General features: G+C 41.5%; 1 protein-coding gene across 1 annotated transcript in view; it reads left to right on the top strand.

Moving 5' to 3' along the window:
* Positions 1–23,652, top strand: part of LOC145393717 (uncharacterized) — a 242,797-nt gene that overhangs the window by 133,583 nt on the left and 85,562 nt on the right. The window contains exon 3 of the mRNA XM_080267763.1: positions 16,091–16,226. Within this exon, the coding sequence (XP_080123889.1) occupies positions 16,091–16,226 (136 nt within the window). The remainder of the gene's footprint in view (positions 1–16,090; positions 16,227–23,652) is intronic.

Below are 23,652 nucleotides of genomic sequence, written 5' to 3'. Positions count from 1 at the left end.
AGAGTGATGATCTTTTTTGTAGCGCGGCTGAGCAACTTTCTAAAATGAAGTTAAAACGTTTGTAGCTCACTTGAACGTAAGATCTACTGTGAAAAAGCGAAAAACGTTTGTAGCGCATCTGAACCTAAGACCCTACAATGAAAAGTGAAAAGCGTTTGTAGCACTTAAGAGCAAGATGAAATACAAACAGAAAAACGTTTGTAGCGCATTTGTGCACAAAGATCTACAGTACAAAACGTTTGCACAGAAGGTTCTCAACTCGGCCTGCCTGTATGAGTCTGTATGCATGTCACTTTGATGTCTTTGATGTAGATTTGTACAAACCACGTGGTATTATACTCTTTCCACTTTCGCTTGGCCTAAAATTGTTATCATTGCATCTTGAATGGTGAGTTGTAACAATAATATATCAGCACTAAAAATTGTTGTTAGTCACGAAGCAGTGCTATGGAAAGGATGCAGAGTCGTAGCACTGCCCTAGTCTGCCACTGAGTTAAAAGAAATACGCCATATAGACGAAAATCTAGGCCATGTTAAGGTTAAAAAAAAAATAATAAAAATCAATAAACAGAAAGATATGCACTTCTAAAATCACAACATACCTGACTGGCACATCCTTCCTGGTAAACCTCTCCCATACACACCTGTAAAAGAGAAAGAGTCAGCATGTAAAAAACCAACAGTGCCTTCAACATACAAAAATAAGCGATAGAGTGAAATATTTCCGACACTATTACTTACACACATTAATATCAGAGTAAATGAAAAAAACGCAGAGATAATATGAATCCAAATATCAATATCTGAATTTAAAAAAAAAACTGATAATGATATAATGAATCCAAATGCGTAAACGAGGAATCCAAAAAGAGATTTAAAAAGGCGTATAATTAAACAAAATGATTGTGGGTTGAGAGTGAAGTGATCTGTAATTATATATTGGGGGTGTGTGGTAATGGTCCCCCCTTCACGAGTTAATTGCTCTCTGTCACCATAATTATAGAGGGTAAAGAGTTATTGCATTTGTTAATTGAGGGTATTAGGGATGCTCTTTGATTTGGACTCTCTCTCTCTCTCTCTCTCTCTCTCACCCTTACTATTTAATCTTCCCATTTACACGCACCTTCCTCCTGTTACTCCTTTCTCTCTCTCTCTCTCTCTCTCTCTCTCTCTCTCTCTCTCTCTCTCTCTCTCTCTCTCTCTTCGCTTACTTAATTTTCTTTGTTTTTCTCTCCCTCTCTCTCTTTTCCATTCTCTTCCTATTCTATGCCTACATTATGTCAGTGGTTTACAGGCCGACCGCAACAATACATACATACATACATATATACAGACATGCGTACACACATACATACATACACCCATACATACATCCATAGTCTACATATCTAATTTCTTTCCTTTTCTCTTCCCTGTGCTCTCTCTCTCTCTCTCTCTCTCCATCACCCTTCCCCTCGCAATACTATCTCCCCTCCCTGTCCCTCTTTCTCTCCTCCCTCCCCTCCCCTCTCCCCTTCTTTATCTCCCCTCTTTACGCTCCCCTTCCTTTTTACTCCCCTCTTCTCTATGTCTCTCTCTCCCCTCACTCCTTCCCCTTCATCCCTCCTACTCCCCCCTCAGCCCCACACCATGCTCTCTTTTCCTTTCACGATATATGCTTCTCTCTCTCTCTCTCTCTCTCTCTCTCTTAGTTCTTTGTTCCCCTCTATTTCTTCCATCTCCCCCTCTCCCTCCCTCCCTTCCCTCATCCCACAATTTCGCTTCCATTCCCCTCTCTTCCACTTTCTCCTCTTGTCAATACCCCTCTCTCTCTCTCTCTCTCTCTCTCTCTCTCTCTCTCATTTTCTCTATTTTATCCTCTTTCTCCTTCCCCACCCATCCATTTCCACTCCCCATGGCCTTTTTCCTCCCCTGTGCTATCTTCTCCTCTCACCCCCTTTCCCCTTCCCCTCCCCTCCCCTCCCCTTCCCTTCTACTGCCACCCTCCTCTTCCCCACCGTTTTTCTTATCACCTACGTGTTCCCATTTTTTCGTCTCATCTTTTTCCCTTTCTTATACCTTCCTTAATTACTTTTTATCCTCCTCTTCACCTTTCATCTCTCACCTCCCTTTCCACTTCTTCGTCTCTGCTCTTCCTTTCCTTTCCTGTTCTCTCTCATCCTCTCTGTCTACAACCTCTCAACTTTCCTTTCCTTCTGCTCCATTACCCCTACTCCCTTCCACCTCCTCACGCCCTCCTTTCCTCTCTTTACTTTTCATCCCTACCCCCTCTCAACCCCACTCTCTTCTTGCATTTCCCCCTACCCCCTCATTACAACTCTTTTCTCTCTATCTCCTCTCTCCCCCTTCCTTTCCCTCCTCTTCCCTCTCACACCTCAGTCATTTGCACCACTCTTGGCTCACACCCTTCTTATTTCCTTTTCCTTTCTCCTTTCTGCCCTCATTCATTTCCCTATCCTCTTCCTCTCCCTCACATTCTTCTCCCTCTTCCTTTATTTCTCTTCATCTCCCCCTCCCCTCACTTCTCTACCTTTCCCCTCACTTCTCTCCCTAACCACCATCTCCTACCATCAATTTCCCCACCCTCTCTCCTGCTCTGTACCCCTCCTCTCCATTTTCAACTCTCCACTTTCTTCTTTTTCCTCTTCCTTCCTTCCCGTCCTTGTCTCCCTCACCACCACTCCCTCTTTCACTGTCACCTTTCCATCCATCCCTTTCCTCTTTCCACCCTTACACCTCTTTCCCTCCTCTTCCATCTACTCCTACTGTCTCCTCCTCCTCCCCACATCCCTCTTCCCTTCTCTCTATCTTTTACCATCACGCCCATTCCCTCTCCCCTTCCCCTACCAACAGCTTCCCTCTCTCATCTTCTCCCTCCGTTCACTTCCCTTTCCCTCTCCCCTCCACCACCCCTCTCCACGAAACTGTACCCGCTGCTACCTCTCTCTCTCTCTCTCTCTCTCTCTCTCTCTCTCTCTCTCGTGTTATCATTGCTATCAGTGGTGTGTGGGGATCAAAGGGAGGCGGAACACGGCAAAAGGTGGGCTAAGTGTGGGGCTTTTGATGGCTTCACTATCCTTCTCTCTCTCTCTCTCTCTCTCTCTCTCTCTCTCTCTCTCTCTGTCGTGCTCTTTATCTATCTATCTATCCGTCTGTCTTTCCATATATGTCTACGTCTTTGTTTTCACGGCTTCACTATCCTACCCACCCTCTCAGTCTCTCTGTGTCTCCCTTTCAGTGTCTCGCTGTGTATGTCTATCTGTCTATCTACTCTGTCTTTCTATATGTCTGTCTCTGGGGGTAATTGAAGGGGCTTATGGTCGTTGTTCCACACTCTTACCCCCTCTTACTGCACGGGGGATGTCTATCTGTTTCTCTCTCTCTCTCTCTCTGGTTCTATATCTATGTCTGTCTGTGTTTCTCTGAGGGGTATGTGTTGGGACTTCTGATCGTTCCACTGTCCTCTATATATGCTCTCTCTCTCTCTCTCTCTCGCTATCTTCGTTACCATCTCTTCATTCCTGCCTCCCCGCTCTCTAAGTACAAGCCTTGTATTCAAACTCTCTCTCTCTCTCTCTCTCTCTCTCTCTCTCTCTCGCACACACACACACACACACACACACACACACACAGGAAAATTCTGAAGTTACACGCCGATATTAAAAACCTTTTTAGTACGATGCCGTCCTTTATTCCTAGCTTGTTTTGGTTTGGAAATTTCGTTACGCATCCTCCTAAGCGATTTAATCCGCATTTTTCACAACATCCACTTTATAGTACTGATGAAAAGTATATCGGTATTAAAGTGTATATAAGTGACATGCCCGAGCCTCAAGTGTATGATCCTGACTAAACCACCAAAACAAAGGCGCTACACCACCACACTGCCACTCAGTATACCTTCCTTGCTACCACCACACGAATTTATTCAGCTCAGGTCAAATCGCAGAAAATATGATGTCACGATACCAGGTAATATGTAGGAAGCAATATCATAAAAACTCATATTCCCATCTCACCTGAAGGAAATCGTCTGCTAAAATTAAATGGTATTGGGTTAATGGTACCGGGATTAACACTCTCAGGCTCACATGGTTCACCTGAGAAAAATCGTCAAGTGGTATCTGGAAAATAGTAGAGTTGTCCCGCCCATGAGATGGCAAATGTATCTAAGACTTGGTACTAACATCTTAAGAAAAAGTCCTCCTCCTCCTCATTCTTCTTCTTCTTCTCTTCCTCCTCCTCCTCCTCTCTATACCTTCTTTACCTCTCTCTTTCTACCCTTCCTTCTCCTCCTCCTCCTCTTCTGCTGCTGCTTCCTCTTTTACTCTTCCCGAATCTATCTCTCTCTCTCTCTCTTCCCTTGATTCTCTTAATTTATCTTATTTATCGCCATTCTTCCTGTTTATTTAATTTCCTCTCTCATTCCCTCGCCCTCTCGCTCCCCTCTTCCATTTCTTTCTTTCTTTAATTGTCACTATCTCTATTTACTTTCTTTTCCTTAATACTCTCTCTCTCTCTCTCTCTCTCATATTCCCTGCCTCATCTGCACAACCACCATCGCTACATCACAGTCGGCATCACCACAGAGAGAGAGAGAGAGAGAGAGAGAGAGACTGGTACTAGACAGAAGCGAAACTATGAGGTCCACTATATGAGGCTTCGCTAAAATCTACGGGAGTAATTCACCTTGCGTCCGAAAAGTATTAAGGTATGAGAGACTGAACGGGCCACGAAGTTACTCACACATATAGGCATACGTCATCGTAAGGAAGTGGTTTAAGACAGCTCTCACAATGTCTTAAATGGATGTTTATTGAGAGGCTGAGGAAAACAACAACAACAACATAATACTAATAATAATGAGGAGGAGGAGGAGGAGGAGGAGGATGACGATGATGATGATGATGATATGGATGAGATGTAATAAATCAAAAAATGGAAAAGTCGTCAAATAAAGTAAAACATATAAATTAGAGGAAAGAGGACGAAGAGCGTAGTAAGAGCAAATAAAGAGGAATAAAACGAAGCAAAGGGGAAGAAGGATGAAAGATAATTAGAGAAGTAAATGATGAAAAATAATTGGAATGATGTTAATAAAAGACAATGAAACAAGAATATGAATGAGAGTGAAGAGGATGATGAAGGTAATAGGAGAGGAAAAAAGGAGGGATAATGCAGGAAAGAAGAGATGAAAGATGAGAGATGACTAAAGAAAAATCGAAAGAGAACGAGAGCAATAGGATAAAAGATGAAAAGGAACTAAAAGAGGTGATGAAAGGAAGATAAGAAAATGATCAGAAGGATGAAGAAGACGAATGACACAAGGAACAGCATTAAGAAGAAGAAGAAGAGAGGAAGAGGAACAAAAAGAAGATTAAAGGAGTCTATGATAAGAGATGATGAAATGAGGGGAGGGGGAGACATATATTCTGAGATAGCACTTTGATAAATCTTAGTATATTCTTAGGTGGGTTCCTTGATAGTAATTCTTTGTGAGATGAGCTTGCTTGACACTTAAATGCTCTGCCTCCCTCTATCTATCTTAATGTTTGTGCATCCGTTTATCTATCTGCCTCACTCTCTCTCTCTCTCTCTCTGTCACCGTCACTTCTGATTCCCACTTTGCCTCCCTAAGCAACTTACCCTCCCACTCCTTGCACTTTCTTCCAATCCTTTGATCCCTCCCTCTCACCTTCCTCTCCAGTACCTCTCTCTCTCTCTCTCTCTCTCTCTTTCCGGTATATATATATATATATATATATATATATATATATATATATATATATATATATATATATATATATCTGTGTGTGTGTGTGTGTGTGTGTGTGTGTGTGTGTGTGTGTGTGTGTGTGTTAAAAAAAAAACTTCGCTCCTTACTTTTACTTCCTTCTTTTTCTCTCCAACTGCTTTGTTTATTTTCTCACTCTAAGCTTTCATCTCCCCCTCCTCTCATCTCCACCCCACTCTCCCTCCCTTTGCTTTTCTTCCATTCATCTCTCTCTCTCTCTCTCTCTCTCTCTCTCTCTCTCTCTCAAAAATCCTTAACATTTCACAACAGAGTAATGAACCTGTCAAGAGAGCAAAACCAACGCTGGGATTCATCAACAGAAACATTACATACGAAAATAAAGATATCCTCATCTCATTATACAAATGGCTGGTGAGACCGCGTTTGGAATAAGCAGTGCAGTTCTAGTTTCCACGCCTCTGTAAATTAATTAGATGTGCACTACTACACTACGAAGCCTCATAAAACTTTCAATCAACCACACTACCACATCTTACACAAACTTCCTCATGAGCTACTTCCACACCACAAACAAAACCACACAGGCACAGCACCGCACCACAAACAAAATCCTTATTCTACACTTCACTCAAACTTCATGCCTCCACACCACCACACTTCTCGTACACCTCACTGGCCTTGTACCACACTACCACACATGCATCATACTACTCCTATACCACATCTCACATAAACCTTATACTACGACACCTCTTATATACAGAAAATTTGTTAAACCCAGCAAAACATTTAGCCTCAGGAGTGTTGGTCGACTTATTTTTACTTATATATTTGTTTATTTTTACCTCTATCCCGGATTTACCTGTGCGTGAAAGCATCCTAACACCATCACTACACTACCGAATTTTTCTTTTCCTTTCTTATTCATTTTTCTCTTTTTTTTTTTTCTGGCGACCATTTAACGACGTTAGTCTAAGTTAGGAATGGGCTCTGGTAAAGCTATACTCTATAACCTCCCCATTTCATAACATCTCCCTCCCTCTTCTCCCTTTTCTCTCCCCCTCTTCCAACCTGCCTCTGCCCCCCTCTTAAAAACTCCTCCATCATTCTCTCCTGCGCTCTGATCAGCCCTAACTTCCTCCCTCTCACGCCTTTTTACTCTCTCTCTCTCTCTCTCTCTCTCTCTCTCTCTCTCTCTCCACTTCACGTTCTGTCTGTCTGCCTCACACACACACACACACACACATCAAATCTTCCAGAACTTCTCAACAGGGTCTTTCTAGTGACCGTACGCGATAAGCCTTCCTCCGGCCGAGAGAGAGAGAGAGAGAGAGAGAGAGAGAGAGGTATTAAAATGTTCGCTGATCCTAATGACACATCGTTTTCTATAAAAGTCAATGAAAATAAAATGAACTTAAACTACTGTATTTTGCCTGAACGATTTGAGAGAGAGAGAGAGAGAGAGAGAGAGAGAGAGAGAGAGTTGGCCTACACTGATACACAGATCACATAGACCAATTGGCCTTTACGATGTGATCCGGTCTTAAAAAGTTGGAAAAGCCCTACTCCTGACTTATATGGTGAGAGAGAGAGAGAGAGAGAGAGAGAGAGAGAGAGAGAGAGAGAGAGAGAGAGAGAGAGAGAGAGAGAGAGAGAGAGGCCTTCCTATTTCAATGAAGAGATCCGGCCTTAGTATTATCAAAAAGTCTTATTGAATTTTGAGACATAAAAGAAGATGCCTCTCTCTCTCTCTCTCTCTCTCTCTCTCAGATACCTGTGAACTGACACAACTAACCACCATCAACTTTTCTGATGATAACAGACCAAAGGCATGTCTCTCTCCTCTGAGGAAGCTGAATTCTCTCTCTTTTTTACTCTCTCTCTCTCTCTCTCTCTCTCGCCAGTGATATGGGTGAGACTGGACAAATTATAGTACCGGTAACCTATAAAAACCAAGGTCCCTTCCCCTCCATTAAATTCTTCTTTGGCGAATATAGATAGATAGATAGATAGATAGACAGATAGATAGACAGACAGATAGACAGAGATAGATAGACAGAGACAGACAGATAGATAGATTGAGATAGATAGACAGATAGATGTAGATACCTATAGATATAGATACTGATATATAGATATAGATAGATAGATAGATAGATAGACAGACAGACAGATACAGATAGATAATTATGGGACAGGGAGAGAGAGAGAGAGAGAGAGAGAGAGAGAGAGGGAAATACTGGGCCATAACAGAAAAACAGCAAAATACAGGAGTAAAATCTGTAGCGCTGAGAGAGACAAGCATACACAGAAACAGAGACAGGGAGACAGGCAGAAGAGATAAGAGATACAAGAGGCAGAGAACTGTGAAATAAAGGGTGTAAGTTTTGTTGTGTGGTGGAGATAAGCGAGCCTCACACACACACACACACACACTCTCAAGACTTGTGGGTTCAGATTACAAACTTGCTGCGGGAAAATGTTTGGGGTTTGGGGGGCTTGGGTGGGGGTTAGGGAGCGTTGGGGGGCGTGGGGAGGGGGTTGGGGGAGTTTGGGGGGCGTGGGTGGGGGGATAGGGAGCGTTTGGGGGAGTGAGTGGAGGAAGAGGAGGCGTGGAAGAGGGGGTAGTTTGGGGTGGTGAAGGGAGGGAATGGCAGGGAGGCGTGTGGGAAGGAGGGGGAAGGAGGGATATGAGGAAGAGGAGCGGGAAAAGGAGGTGTGAACAAAGTAGTGTTGGGGAGGAGGAATGAGCGAGAGGAAAAGAGAGACGGGAAAAAGAAGGAGAGAAAGAGATCAAACAGACAGAAGAGAAAGGGCAGGGTGAAAGGAAGGTGCGAAGGAGAGGGAGGAAGGGTAGATGGGGAGTAGGGAGGGGAGTAAAATGAGGGAAGGAGACGATGCTATGAAGAGACAGGAGAGGGGGAGGAGGGAAAGAGAAGGAGGGAGGATGAAAGATATGGTGAGGGAACACAGACGAAGACAGAAGAGGATTGAGAGGAGATGGAAGGATGAAGGAGTGAGGAAAGGGAGGGGGGGGAAAATGGAAGGAAGGAAAGAGAGATATGCAGGGAGGGAGGGAGGAAGAGGGAGAAGGGGAATATGGGAGACAGATGGAAGAGGGATCAAAAGGACAGGAGAGACAAGGTAGGGTGGATGAAAGGACGAAAGGGGGATGGAAGGGTGACAGGAAATGAAAAGGAAGGACAGTGAGGAGGGAGAGGGGGTAAGCAGCGGTAGAAGGAAGAGAAGGAGGGTGGGATTAGATGAGGGAGGGAGGGATCAAGTGAGGGAGGGAGAGAGGGAAAGGTACCAGGAAGAGAAGGAGCAGAGGAAGGAAAATGGGAAAGATGGTGCAAGGGAACAAGGAACTGGAGGGAGAGGGAGCTATCAGACGTGTGAAGAGGAAGGAGGAGGGAGGGGAAAGGAAAAGGGAGAGGTAGAAGGAAAGGCAGGGAAGGAGGGAAGAGGAGGGAAGGTAATGGAGGAGGGAGTGGGATGAAAAGGTGCGGACGGGAGGTAGGAATGAAGTAGCGAGGATGGAAAGTGTGTGTGTGTGTGTGTGTGTGTGTGTGTGTGTGTGTGTGTGTGTGTGTGTGTGTGTGTGTGAGACAGAAAAATATTACCTCAAACAAAACAATTAAACTATCTCCATTAAAAAAACAGAGAAAAGAAACACGCCGAATAAATAATAAAAAAAAACAAAAGTTGTTTGAGAATTCTTGATGGGAAATTTTAAAGGAAAGACGGAAAACATGGAGAAACAAACAACAGCACTCACGCAAATGCTGAAATTGTCAGTATTCAAAATTGTCTCATTTATATAATCGGCGCGCACGCAACCACACACGCGCACACACACACACACGCAGATAAGAGTGGCCGCCTTCCCTATCCAAAGTCTTATCCCGTGAAGTGGCAGCCTTTCCTTAACACAACTTCACCCATAAGTCTTACTCTTTACAATACTCTCTCTCTCTCTCTCTCTCTCTCTCTCTCCCTTCGTATGACTCTCCTTTCATTATTTCTTATGCTCTTTACTCCTATTTTTTTTTTTCCTTTTTATCTCTGCATTGACACTCTTCTCTCTCTCTCTCTCTCTCACCCAATTCCTCGCCCATTATTCTTCATTTACTATCACTTTCCTCTCTCTCCCCCTTCCTCTTCCCATTTTTCTCACTCGCGCTTCCTCATTCCTACATTTATTCTCTCTCTCTCTCTCTCTCTCTCTCTCTCTCTCTCTCTCTCTCTCTCTCTCTCTCTCAAAATTCTACATCGTCGTATATAAACTTTTTTTTTCTTTTCTATTTAACCCACTCTTAACTCTCTCTCTCCCTCTCTCTCTCTCTCTCTCTTAAATGTCGCGGTATTTTAAGCACGCTCCACACTCATACCCTCAGCCGAGCCGCATCCCAAAATTTACCGCCAAACTTAAATATTTCCGAAATCTTTATGGACACGAGGCAATACCAAGATCTCGAAAGAAAACCAAAGAAAGTATATATATAAAATTCGGAAATTATTTTTTTGGCATGGATAAGTTTGTTAGTTAAAAATACTTAGATTAAAAAAAAATAATAGTGAGAAATATCGCTACTTTGTAAATATTCTGATACATTAAATCTTTGAGTATTTATTTATTAATTTATTTCTTTTACTGAGGGGTATTTCTTGGTGTTAATATTGGAAGAAGTTATTACTTGGTTAAAATAAAGGGGTGTCTGTAAGTAGAGCTACACTTGAAACTCGTGTGTTCAGGGACGGCTCAGTGTGCTGGTGTGGGCGTGGTTGTGGGTTTTGATGCAGGAATAAATGATACACAGCAGATACTACCAACACTCAGCCGTCCCCAGAAGACACTATAAGTTGCCCCAGTAACTTCTCTACGAGCACAGTATACAAAAATAAAATAAAATAAAATATGAGAGAATCAGTGGATATTAACATTAAGGTGATGATGAAATGTGTTACGAAATTCTTTAGTTGGAATTATATATATTAGAATGTAGGGTTTTTTTATAAGGCTAGTTAGGAAGGTGTGTGTGTGTGTGTGTGTGTGTGTGTGTGTGTCTGTGTGTGTGTGTGTGTGTGTGTGTGTGTGTGTGAGAGAGAGAGAGAGAGAGTTTCCAACATACACAGATCACACAGACTTATTGGTCCTTACGCTGTGATCCGACCATAATAGTTGGGAAGTTCTATTGGTACTCGCCAACTCAGAGAGAGAGAGAGAGAGAGAGAGAGAGAGAGAAATACTGGTTACCAAATACATAAAAATAAAATACAACTAGAGAGGCAACACCGATCCCGAACATTGACCTTGACCTATGACCTTGACCTTTGACCGGCTTATACCAGAATCCAATCACCTCCTCACCAGACCCATGCACAATCTATGCACCACTCGGGATCGAAATTGGGTCGGGCATTGAAGAGATATTTTGCATACATTCACACACATGAACACATAAATACACACATTTTTACATACATACAGTACATACATACTGTACATACAAACATACATACATACATACACACACACATACATACATACAAGTACACATAACAGATTTTTCTACATGAGCTACGCCTTCAGTGTTGCCAATAAAGTAGTGCTTAATATAGCGGTTTTTGCTGATCCCAGAAACTGTAATGAAAATGTTGGCTGGCATTTTAACTGGAGAAATTAACGAGGGTGACCTGGAGAGAGAGAGAGAGAGAGAGAGAGAGAGCTCTGCCACCTGACACCAGACACCGCACCGCAATTATTGGCTCTGCTTCCCCCCCTCCACCCTTTTCCCCCCCTCCCCGCCCTCTCTCCCTCCTCCTCCTTCTCTCTCCCTCCCTCCCTCTCCCTTCTCCTCCTCCTTCCTCTCCTTTCCTCTCTCTCCTCCTCCCCAATTCCTCCCCACGTATTTTTTGTGTGTGTAGCCATGTTCAGAACGGTGAGGAGAAGGGGAGAAAGAACGGGGGAGGAAGAAGGGGTGAAAGGAAAGGGAAGCAGAGGGGAGGAAGGTCCTGAGAGGGAACGTAAGGTAGGTGGAGGAGGGAGGTAATCTGGGGTGAGAGGGAGGGAAAGGAGGAAAAAGGAGAGGGACTTTACTTTCAAGGGGTTAAGGAGAGTATGGAAAGGATGGGGAGACAGGGGAATGAACGGGGAGGGCTGGGAGGCAGGGGGCAGAGAGAGAGAGAAATGGGGATGATGTAGGGGAGAAACCTAGGTGAGCTGAGGAGGAAAAGTGGGGAGGGAAATAAAATGGATGGGGGGGAAGACAGAATGATGGGGATGGGATGGAATTGGAGGTGGGAAGATGAAGGCTGGACAGAAAGGGAGGAGGGAGAAGGGAAGGGAAAGGTAGGGTAGGGCAGGAGACGAAAAAGAAGGGTAAGGGTAAAAGAAAGAAAAAAAAGGAGTATGGGAGGAGATATTACCAGGAAGGGAGGAAGAGAAGTGGAGGGGAGAGGAGAGCAATGGAGGGGAGGAGAGAGAAGTGGAGGTTAAGGAAGAGTAGTGGAGGAGAGGGGAGGGAAAGACAAACGGGAAGGGGAAAGGAGGAGGCAGAGGAAGGGGTGAGAAGGTAGGGAAAGGAAAAGAGAGAAGAAGAGAAGGATGGAAATATAATGAAATGTGAAAACAGGAGAGGGTGTAGAGGAAGGGGGAGGAAAGAAGTCAGAGAGAGGAAAGAAGAACAGAGGAGAGGTGAATACAAAGAAGAGCAGAGGAGAGGTGAATACAAAGAAGAGCAGAGGAGAGAAAAGAGGAAGGAAAGACTTTACGGAAAAGAGAGAAGAGGAGGAGAATAGGCAGGGGTTATGGTACGGGAGGAGAGGAGAGAAGAGAAATGAAGAGAGGTGAAACGAAGGAAAATGAGTGAGATGAAAGGAGATGGAAAGAAGTAGACATGAATGAGGATACTGTACTTAGGAGAGAGAGAGAGAGAGAGAGAGAGAGAGAAAACGGGGGGGGTGGCGGACGGTTGATGAATTACAGGCGCCCCCCAAACTTACATTAAAAAGTAATTTGAGGGTTGAAAAGGAGGCTGAAGGGAGACTATTTCCCGGACCAGCCCCCCTCCACGCCCCCTTCCCCCTAACCAGCCCTCCTCCACGCCCCCCCCCTTCCCTAATTACCCTGTGCTGCTAATAAGGCTGCTGACTGACTGGCTCCCGACACACTCTTTACTCACTCACTGCGCCTATTTTCAACACCAAATTTTTCCCTCAGCATATTTCTCTTTTGCAATTTTAACATCATTTCAGTTCTTTTTTTTTTTTCGCAATGCTTAGTTTCAATTATTTTCCCTGATTATTTTTTCAGATGCCATTAAGATTAAAAATATTCTATCAATCTGTCTATCTATTTTAACACCACATATTTTTACTTTTACCTTTTTAACATAATTTTAGTTTTTTTGGCACTTTTCGTCATGGTAAGTTTTAATTATTTTCTTGTTTTTTAAGATGACATTCAAATCTTAAAATATTATAACACCACATTTTTCTAGTTACCATATTTAATTTTTCATACAATTAATTTCCTACGCATTTTTTTCTTTTTCTTTATGGCGTATTTCTGGTTAAAATTTCATAGTTTTATTACAGGCATTCTATAGTCATTTACTTTTTCCTTCACTTTGAACACCTGTATAATTATGTACACTGCTTATACATAATTTACCTTCACTCATTATCCAGCTCTCTTAACAACCCTGGTACTGACAGCTTCCCCACACACACTCACTCACTGCACGTATTTTCAACACCACGTTTTTCACTCAGCACAAATTGGCCACATATTTCTGTTTATTTTACTCTTCTAATTCTTTTGCAGTTTTTATTTTTCCTTTGTTTTAATTTTGCACTTTCAGTTTCTATTTCATGTATGTATGTGTATATGTGTGTAAGTATGTACCGGGATGTATGTGTATATGTACGTATATATGTATGTATAACAATTGCTTAACTTTTACATTTTTTTTGCATTATTAAAAAGCCTGAGTTATTCTTATTAAACTATCTTTCACTCTTTTATTTTTACTTACCAATTGTCTGTTCTTATTTGTGTATTTTATTGTACTCTCGTTTTATCTTCATTTTCATTATTTTGTAACATAATTATAACTACTTACTCTCTTCTCGTTTAACTTACAATTTCATTTCTCATTTACTTATTTTATTTACTTATGTTGTATGGAGTCTTTAAATATAACAGATGCAGCTTCCCTCTTTCTCACTGTAAAGATTGGGAAAAATGATCTACTTAAGACTTAGGATATGAATGTTGCGTCCTGAGTAATTACAAACAGATGTCTTAATTATCTGCGAGTAAAGAAGTCTCTCTCTCTCTCTCTCTCTCTCTCTATCTCTGCTTCCAAATATTAGGAAACTAGGAGACAAGAGGTGAAAATTTTAGACGAACTTTTGTCCACGAATTCATTTATATATAGTTTTTAAAGCCATATTTTAATGCTCTCACTGTGATATTATTTTGCCCTTCCTCTGACTCACAACATGTACCTGACTCACAATTTGTTGCAGAACATTATGCATTTATTCAGGGTGAAGGTATTTTTTTGTCTCCCTCTCAAAAGAAAAAAAAAATGGCTTGCACACTGTTTTCATTCTTCACTGTAGGTTTAGTCCTCTCTCTCTCTCTCTCTCTCTCACACACACACACACACACACACACACACACACACATACACACACATACACAAAGCCAAATCAGAGTCCCGTTCAATGGGGGATGTCTACACACACACACACACACACACACACACACACACACACACACACACACACACACACACACACACACACACACACACACACACTTCAAAGACTGGAGATCGTAGGCAGGAGGAAAAAACAGAATAAGCATGACAACTCTGCAGATGAAAAGCAGGATATGTGAAAGACTGAGTAAAGGATGAGGTATAAGGCGTGTAGTATGAGGCATCAGGTATAATTTACGAGTGATATGTGAAGTATGTTAGGTAAGGTGCACACTGATTCGTATTCTCTCTTTAACATCTTTTCCTAAGCGATTTATTTTGTTTATTACACCTTACTGTCTTCTTCTGTTACGTAAATCCTTCCAAAACTCTGCATAAATAACGTAGAAAAGGATATTAACCAGCCATATCCAGAAATAAATCGCTTAAGAAGTGGTGTCTGGGAGCTTCCTTACCAGACGAGAATACGACCCATAGTTTAAAGTGTGAAGAGTCTAGTATGAGGGATTAAGTACCAAGTATGAGTGATAAAGTGTGAAGTAAGTCGTATATATTAGGAAAACCTAGTACGAATCGTGAAGTTTCAAGGTATAAGGTATCAGGTAATAGGTATCTGTTGAGGGTAAGGAGTGACTTATTTCCTATTGATACTGTGCATAATAAAGTACCGGTATGTAATAAGATAAAACGCATCTAATATAAGGTGTAAGAGTGTGAATGATGAGGTATTAGGTATTAGGTCATTACTTCCCTCATCCCAACACACCATTGAGATCAATTAGGCTAATTTGGCGTTAATGAGAGTGCAATTAGAGAGGAGGGGGTTATTAATAGCAGGTGAACAGTGCGTTATTAAGCAAGACAGGTGTTTATATCAGGCTGCCATGGAGACGGATGGGGATAACTGAGGTGATTTGAGATGCAGAGAGAGAGAGAGAGAGAGAGAGAGAGAGACAGACAGACAGACAGAGTAGTAGTAGTAGTAGTAGTAGTAGTAGTGGTGGTGGTGGTGGTGGTGGTAGCAGTAGTTTTAGTAGTTGTTGTTGTAGTGGTAGTAGTAGTAGCAGTGGTAATGGTGGTAGTAGTAGTAGTAGTAGTAATAGTAGTAGCAGTAGGTTCATCTGCAACGTGAACCCAGTGGACTGCAGGCTGAGGGTGACCTGCAATTCACCATCCTCCTTTTGGGGGATAGGAAACTAGCAGAGGGGCATTTGCATAACCAGGCAGCTGAGCGACCTGGTTATATCGGTGCCACCACGTGAAGGCACCAAAATAAAGACACACACCAAATAAATTAAGATCCCATTTTTTTTCTTTATTCTTGGGGCTCTGGTCAGACTGTTAGCTTCAGTTTGCTTCTCTGTTGCCCCTGTTCCTCTGGTAGTATATAAATGGGGACCTGGACTGTAAATTCGACGGTTGCGGGTTCTTTCTTTGGGTATGATTGAAACTTAGAAAAATGGTGACCCTGCATGCATTTGTTTAGCCTATATTTAAGTCTCCGTTCGTCTACTTCTCTCTCTTATGACTCTTACCCCTACTGATTTTCGTACTCTCTCTCTCTCTCTCTCTCTCACCACTGCCCCCTCTATCCCCTATCCAGTGCTGGGCGTCTACGGAGCGTCGCGTTATCCTGAAGAACGTCACCAGCCTCTCCTCAGGCGACTACGAATGTGAGGTTATCGGAGAGCACCCGAAATTCACCAAACAGAAGAGAAATGGCACACTCAAAGTCTTCAGTAAGTACTATGGTATTACTTTGTTGTACAGGAGCCGACTACTTCAAACACACACACACACACACACACACACACACAGTCAAGATGTACAGTCCCTCTTTACTCCAATTGTCTTTGATCCTTTCTGACTTTCCCCATCCCTCCTTTTTTTTTTTTTCCCCTCTCCCCCCCTTTTTAAAAAACAAAACAAAAACAGACTCTATCTTAGCCTAGGTATACATGAACCGGGTCATTTCTGGCAGACGAGTTACAGCAGGGGGAGAGGGGAGAATGGCATTTCCTCCCCTCCCTCACTCCTACCTGATACCCTTCCCTTCCCCCTCTCCCCGGTGTAACTCATCTGCCAGAAATGACCCACTTCCTGTATGCCTGTTGCTTGCGTCTCTTGCCTCTGTTTTGCCCACCTGTACATTCCCATTCAGTGTGTGTGTGTGTGTGTGTGTGTGTGTGTGTGTGTGTGTGTGTGTGTGTGTGTGTGTGTGTGTGTGCCGCTTTCTTTCTATATTAAACGCCAAAATTCACCGAGCGACAAAGACAAGATAAATTAAAAGTCTTCAATACGTACTTATTACCGTCATTATTTTCTACTACTGTACGTATTTTCCACCATCTTCTCTCTCTCTCTCTCTCTCTCTCTCTCTCTCTCACCTTTCCTTTCCCTGTGCAATCCCTTCCATGCTATACGCCCTTTAAGAAAAAGTTTTCAAAATTTTTACCTCTTAATTCTCCTTGTTCAGAGCGTTAATTTTCTTAACAAAAAATCCTTCATTTGGTCCTTTATTATGTTAAGCCTTAAAATAATTCCCCCCCCCATCGAAAAAAAAAAAAGTAAAAAAAATAAGTCTACATTAAATACTTGTATAATTTCCTTGCACAAAAATTAAAAGATAATAAAAGAAAAAATAAACTGAGGAAATCATACCATGCAGTTATGGGCGCTTCAGGTGGGCTGGTCGTCGCTTCAGTCACCCACCTCAGCATAAGTGGGTGGGGTGGGTTGCGATGGGCGGTGTAACTAAGAGGGGCAGCACACCCTGTGAAACGGGGCGTTGCGTGAGGGTCGGTGTTGATAATGGGGATGGTTATATCTTGAGAGAGAGAGAGAGAGAGAGAGAGAGAGAGAGGGGGGGGGATGTAGGTGGAGATGAATAGGCAAGATGATAATGATGGTGATGGGTGGTAGGGCACGACAGGGGTAATACACTCTGTGAAAATGGACTTTAGGCTGTGGCAATGTATGAACTTGATGGTATCTCTTAAAATTGGAAAGTCTGCATACGCCCCTCGTAAAAATAATGAAGAAGAAAAAGAAGAAGAAGACAGAGAACAAGAACAAGAGAACAAGAGGAATACAGCACTCAGAGGGCATACCTTCGTCAACGCCTATACCAGAAAACTCAGATCGCCACCAAAATTTAATCAACTCTGCCTTGGCCCATGACCCATATATCCAAAAAACTTCATTGAAATCCATCGATAGCTTTGTCAGATATCCCGCAGACAAACAAACAAGCAAACAGACAAACAGGGGTGAATGTATTATCTCCTCCAACTTTGCAGGTGGAGGTAATAAAGCTTATGTCTCTTTCAACCACAGTGCTTCCTCTTCTGATCTCTTCCACATCCCAACTAAAATTCTCCTCCTCCTCTTCCTCCTCCTCCTCCTCCTTCTTCTCTTATTCTTCCAGAGAGACGCTGCTTCCGTCTCCTAAAGTTTAATAACGCAGTAATCTGATTCTTAGGTCCGATAAAACTCTTTCCTCTTTGATTCTCTTTCTTCCTCTTTACCTTTCTTTATTTCATTTCTCCTTTCCCTCTACCTTCCATCTTTATTTTATTATTCCTCTCTCTCTCTCTCTTTCGTCTTTTTTTTTTACTTTGTTTCTGTCCGGAGTTCTCAGAAATTTTCAGCTATTTTCTCTCTCTTATTTCCCTTGTTCTGTATTTCTTTCTGCTTCAATTCCCCATTTTCTGTGTTCCTTATTTTCCTCCTCCTCCTCCTTTTCCTCCTCCTCCTCCTTTTCCTCCTTCTCCTCCTTTCCCCTTTCTTTTCCTTGCCTTCTTTCCGCCATCGCTTCTATATTTTCCTTCTTCTTTATCTAACTACGCTTTCCTTATTTCTCCTTGTACACATGTCTCCCAATCTCTTACCTTCTGTTTTATATACATTTTTTCTCTTCTTTTCTGTTTGGTCACTCTGTTCTTTGACCTTTTTCACCTTATACGAGTAATTATTTTTTCTTTTCCTTACGTGTATTCTGTATTTTTTGCTTTTTCCTCTTTCTCATTTCCTTCTCTTCTTTTTTCTTCTTTTTCTTCTTCTTTCCTGCCTTCCTTGTCTTTATCTCTTATTATTTTCTTTGTTTCTTAAATTAGAGTTCAGCTTCCTTTGCTATTCCTTCCTGTTCTTAAGCTTATCTTTACTGCCAAAATCTTTTCATTCTGTATTCCATTTTCATACTCTCTTCTCTCTCTCTCTGGACTAATCTCAATTCAGTCTCTCTCTCTCTCTCTCTCTCTCTCTCTCTCTCTCTCTCTCTCTAATCATATTTCAGTTTTCTCGATATCTTACTCTGGCCCTAAAATTTTCCCAGATCTCTCTCTTCCTCCTTCCTTTCACCCTCGCAATTCTTAATATGATTTTGCTTTCTCTTCTGTCTTTAATAACTTCTTCTTCTTGTCTTGTTCTTTTTCTTCTTATTGTTGTTGTTGCTGTTCTCCTCCTTCTCCTGCTCCTTCTATTTCTTCTCCTCTGTCTTCATCTTCGTCTTTGTCTTCTGTGTCTTCTCCCTGTAATTCTTCTTCATGTGGTCTTCTTATTCATTCATTCTTCGTGTACTTTTATTCTCCCTCTTCCTCCTCCTCCTTTTATCAGGGATCTCTCTTCTTCCCTTCTTTACACCTCCTCAATCTTAATTTGATTTTCATGTATTTCTTTTCTTCTGTTCCTTTTTATTATTTTTCCTTTACCATCATCGTCTTCCTCTTCTTCTTATGCTTCTTCTTCTTCCTCTTCTTACTCCTCTTGATTAATCTGTTTTTTCTTTGAGCCTTAATCCAGTTCTCCCTCCTCTTTTCCTCTGCTTCTCTCTCTCTCTCTCTCTCTCTCTCTCTCTCTCTCTCTTTTAATATTCTTTAGGCCTATATATTCTTTCTTACTGATTCTAGTTTTGTATTTAATCTTTTTATTTATAGTTTTTTTTTATTTTCTTCGTTTACTTCAGTTATACATTAGTTCTGCTGAAGCTGGCGGTTGGCACCCGTCTTGAAAGAGTAATAATGTTTTTCTCTTTACTTACTGTTTTCGTTTATTCATGCCTCTTTATTTACTGTTTTCCCTCTTTACTTATTGCTTTTCCTGTTTATTTATTACTTTCCCTCTTTATTTTTTTTCTTAATCTTTATTATTGTTTTTCTTTATTTACTGTTTATTACCCTTTATTTATTTTTACTTTATTGTTTTACACTTTATTTACGGTTTTTTCTCTTTATTAATTCCTCTTCATTTATTGTTTTCTTTATTAATTTTTTCCTCTTTATTTGTTGCCTCCCCTCTTCACTGCTCTTCCTCCTTACTTTTCTTACTGCTTTTCTCTTTCGTTATTGTTTTTCCTCTTTATATACTGTCTTTATTCTTTTGTACTAATCAACTCCTTCAATAACTCTTTCCCAGACTCAATAAAATCATCCAGGAGGGAGGAATAAAATAATCTCTGGATGAAATACATATGTCTCGGTGGCATCAATAAATAAATACTAAAAAAACATATCCCTACATACATTACATACAGACAGACAAAGAAATACATCCAGTACATACACAGATACATTACGTACATACACACATGCATACATACATACATTACATACATACAAAAATACATACATAGTTAATACTGAAAATCGCGTTCCGGTAGCAGTGTCTGTAGTAGTAGCAGTAGCAACCCCATGCATATTTGACCACGAACCCAGTGGACTGCAGGCTGAAGTTACCCTCATTCCGCTATCTTTTTCGGGAATATGGAGGGGATTATTGTATGACCGGGCAGTTCCACCGCCCTGTCATATCAGTGCCACCACGTGAAGGCGTCCCTCTCAAGCGGCTCTACAGACAGGAAAAATAAATCTGTCTAGTAAAAGTATAAAATCGCTCAGGTGTAGTAAAGAGTAAAATTATCTAGGAATACAACAGTAATAATAATAATAATAATAATAATAATAATAATAATAACAATAATAATAATAATAACCTGGCAGTTGAGAAAAAACAGATTCGTGTGGAAGTAGCAAGAAAAAAAACATAAATAAATAAAAGAAGTGCTCGAGCAAAAGGGGCACAAACGTAAGTCATTTGAAGTACTGATATTATTTTCTCTCAGCGTCCGAATTAGATGAGTGTGTGTGTGTGTGTGTGTGTGTGTGTGTGTGTGTGTGTGTGTGTTATTCTTGTCACCACCTGATGATTTTATTTAGCAAAGGAAAGATATCTCTCAACGAAAAAGGCTAAAAAATCCATCTACGTCTCTCTCTCTCTCTCTCTCTCTCTCTCTTATTCTTACTGCTTCCACCCAATTATCTTCAGTAAAAAGAACCGTCTAGATATAAATTACTACCAATCCCTTGAAATACAATGGCCCTAACACCTATTCCTTAGCGATTTAGTTTGCTTATGACATCTTACTGCCCTCTTCAGTTATGTAAATCCTTCTAATATGGGCATACTTTGCACAATGTGTAAAAGGATGTCAGCCAGACACACCCAAAAAATAAATCGCTAAGGAAGAGGTGTTAGGGAGAATTCGGGCCAACGTTCCTTATACTCTTGTTACCTCCAAATGATTTTCTTATCCCCTCCTACTGAAGGGATTATGACGGAGTAAACTCCACCTTTTAAGACGCTTCTTCCCCCCCCCCTCTATCTCTCTCTCTCTCCCCGATCAGTTAATTCAGCTCAGGCAAGTCTTCTCCTAATTGAAAATGCGTAAAATCAATCCCATCTTGCAACCTACAGACGATTTCACGAACCCCTTGATGTGAAGGGGTTATCAGTGAGAAAATCCACCCTCTTCCACCTCACTGCCTCCACCTGCAAAATCCCCATCTTTTTCTTCCGGCTAATTGAAGGTTCAGATTTTTTTTTTTTTTTTTTTTTTTTTTTTTTTTTTTTTTTGAGAACTAAAAATGGGTCGCGTGTTTTTATCTCGTGAAATTGAACATTGGCGATTCCACCTCCAAGTAAAGTATAATAAGTTTTCTATCTATCTATCTATCGGTCTTATGTATGTATGTCTATCTATCTATCTATCTGAGTTTTTTCTGCGTATTATAGTATTTATCTGTCAACTAATGTACTTCCTCTGAGTTGGCTGTATGTTTATGTTTTCCTGTTTATCTGTCTGTCTATCTATCTGTTTTATCTGTTTGGAGTATAGCAAATAAATATATATCTTTCTACCTACCTGTCTACCTACTACCTACCTATCCATCCATCTACCCACCTGTATCTATTTAATAAGCGTATATCTAAGTGTCAAGCAACCACATAAACAAATCTGTATCTCATGCATATGATCAGGAAATCTAGCTCTTTAAAGTGCGTGTGTGGGGGAGGGAGAGGGTGAAAGGGGGCGCGTCTCCCCCTACAAACACACAACTGTCCCCCGAAAATACTGACCCCCCCCCAACCAGTACTCTTGACATACTAACACAACACAGCCACTTTTGGTATTTTTGCGGCCTTTGTACCCATGCATGTTAAAGAAAAAGAGTAACTGGGGTGGCGGTGGTCAAGTGAGAGGAGCATGGTAAGGAAAGAAATCCCAAAGGAGGAGGAGGAGGAGGAGGAGGAGGAAAAGAGGGAGCTGGGGTAGGAACAGGGCCAAAAGGTTACGTTTTGAGAAGTACGAGGAGAAGAAGAAGAAATTGAAGAGGAGAAGAATGAACTGGGTACACAAAAGACCAATATACAAAGAGGAGGAGGAAGAGGAGAAACACTCCAAAAGAATATCGCAAGAAAAGCAGTACCGTAAGAGAAGGAAGAGGCTACACTAAGAGAAGCATACTAAGAGAAGGAGGAGAGGGAGGAGGGGAAGGAAAAAGCCACATAAATAGGAATATGCCAAAAGGAAAAGGAAGAGAAGTGAAGAGAAGCAGGAACAAGAGATGGCCAACGATTAGGAGTATAGAGGGAGGAGAATGGAGAGAGGAAAAGGAGCAATACGGAGGACTACACTGAGAGAAGGACTACCATAATGGGAGGAAAGAGCTAAGAGAAGTATGCATAGAAGAAGAGGAAAAGAAAGAGAAAGACTTGGCCCCACGCAAGATCACCCTCCCCTACACACGCCTCACACAAAACAATTACTTCTCCTAAAACATATAAAACCTCCACACACACACACACCCTCCATACAGCCACCTCTACACACATACCCCCTCCTAGAACACACATACACCCTCCCTCACCCACACCCACACCCCCTACAACTATTACCGCCACCCTTCACCCCTCACACCGCACACCCACTCTACCCCTCACCCCTCATCCCCTCACCCCCCCACAAACCCCCCTCTCCCCTCCCCCAAACAATTACTTGGTTCCAAATCCACCACGTCCATTACTGGGCCCCACCACACCAAGTTATGGGGCCCTTAGGCATCTCTTGGGGTGTGCCTCTTAATTACCGATCTATATTCACCCAAACATGTTGTCTCGAGATTTTTTTTGAGTGTGTGTGTGTGTGTGTGTGTGTGTGTGTGTGTGTGTGTGTGTGTGTGTGTGTTTCCAGCCCACTGACCAAACAATTCTGATGTGAAGCGAAGAGGGATCTTTTTTTTTCCTCCTTTCTTTTTTTTATTTCCACTTTTTTTATGTACTTTGCCCTTATGTGTCACGATATTATTTGTTTTATGCTGTTTTTTTCAATGTGACTGACTCTGCGCTTTTTACTCTTAAACTGTTACGTTATACTGTCCTTTATTCTGCTTAGTGTGACCTCCATTGTTACGCGACTGTCTTACGCTACTGTTCCGTATGGTTACTCAGTTTTTTCCTCATGTTACTCAGCTTTGTGCTTTGTTACTCATGCTAATTTTTTCCTGTGACAATCCCCGATTGTGCTTCTTAATTTAAAAAAAAAAAATAGTACAGCCACTCAGAAAAATAATAAACTGCAATCTAATAACTCAAACATGTATTTTTTTTTTTTTTTTCACTCAATCCAAGACCTGGGAGCGATTTTTATTTTTTTCTTCTTGGCTACATATATCTTTAAAATGTGGTGTTATGTTTTATTTTTTGATCTGTATTGTTCTCTTTAGTTCCGCTTGTGTTCTGTTCTTGTTATTATTATTTTACTAAACTGTTTACATCTTACTGTTTGTCCTTTTCATCATGGTAGTGTTTTGTTTTTCGCTCTTAATTTGT

The sequence above is a fragment of the Coenobita brevimanus genome, chromosome 25, assembly GCF_032717465.1.
Source record: "Coenobita brevimanus isolate Jiangsu-jjx chromosome 25, ASM3271746v2, whole genome shotgun sequence".
Lineage (NCBI taxonomy): Eukaryota > Metazoa > Arthropoda > Malacostraca > Decapoda > Coenobitidae > Coenobita > Coenobita brevimanus.
The sequence above is the reverse complement of the archived record's forward strand: the minus strand, read 5'-3'. Positions and strand labels throughout refer to the sequence as shown.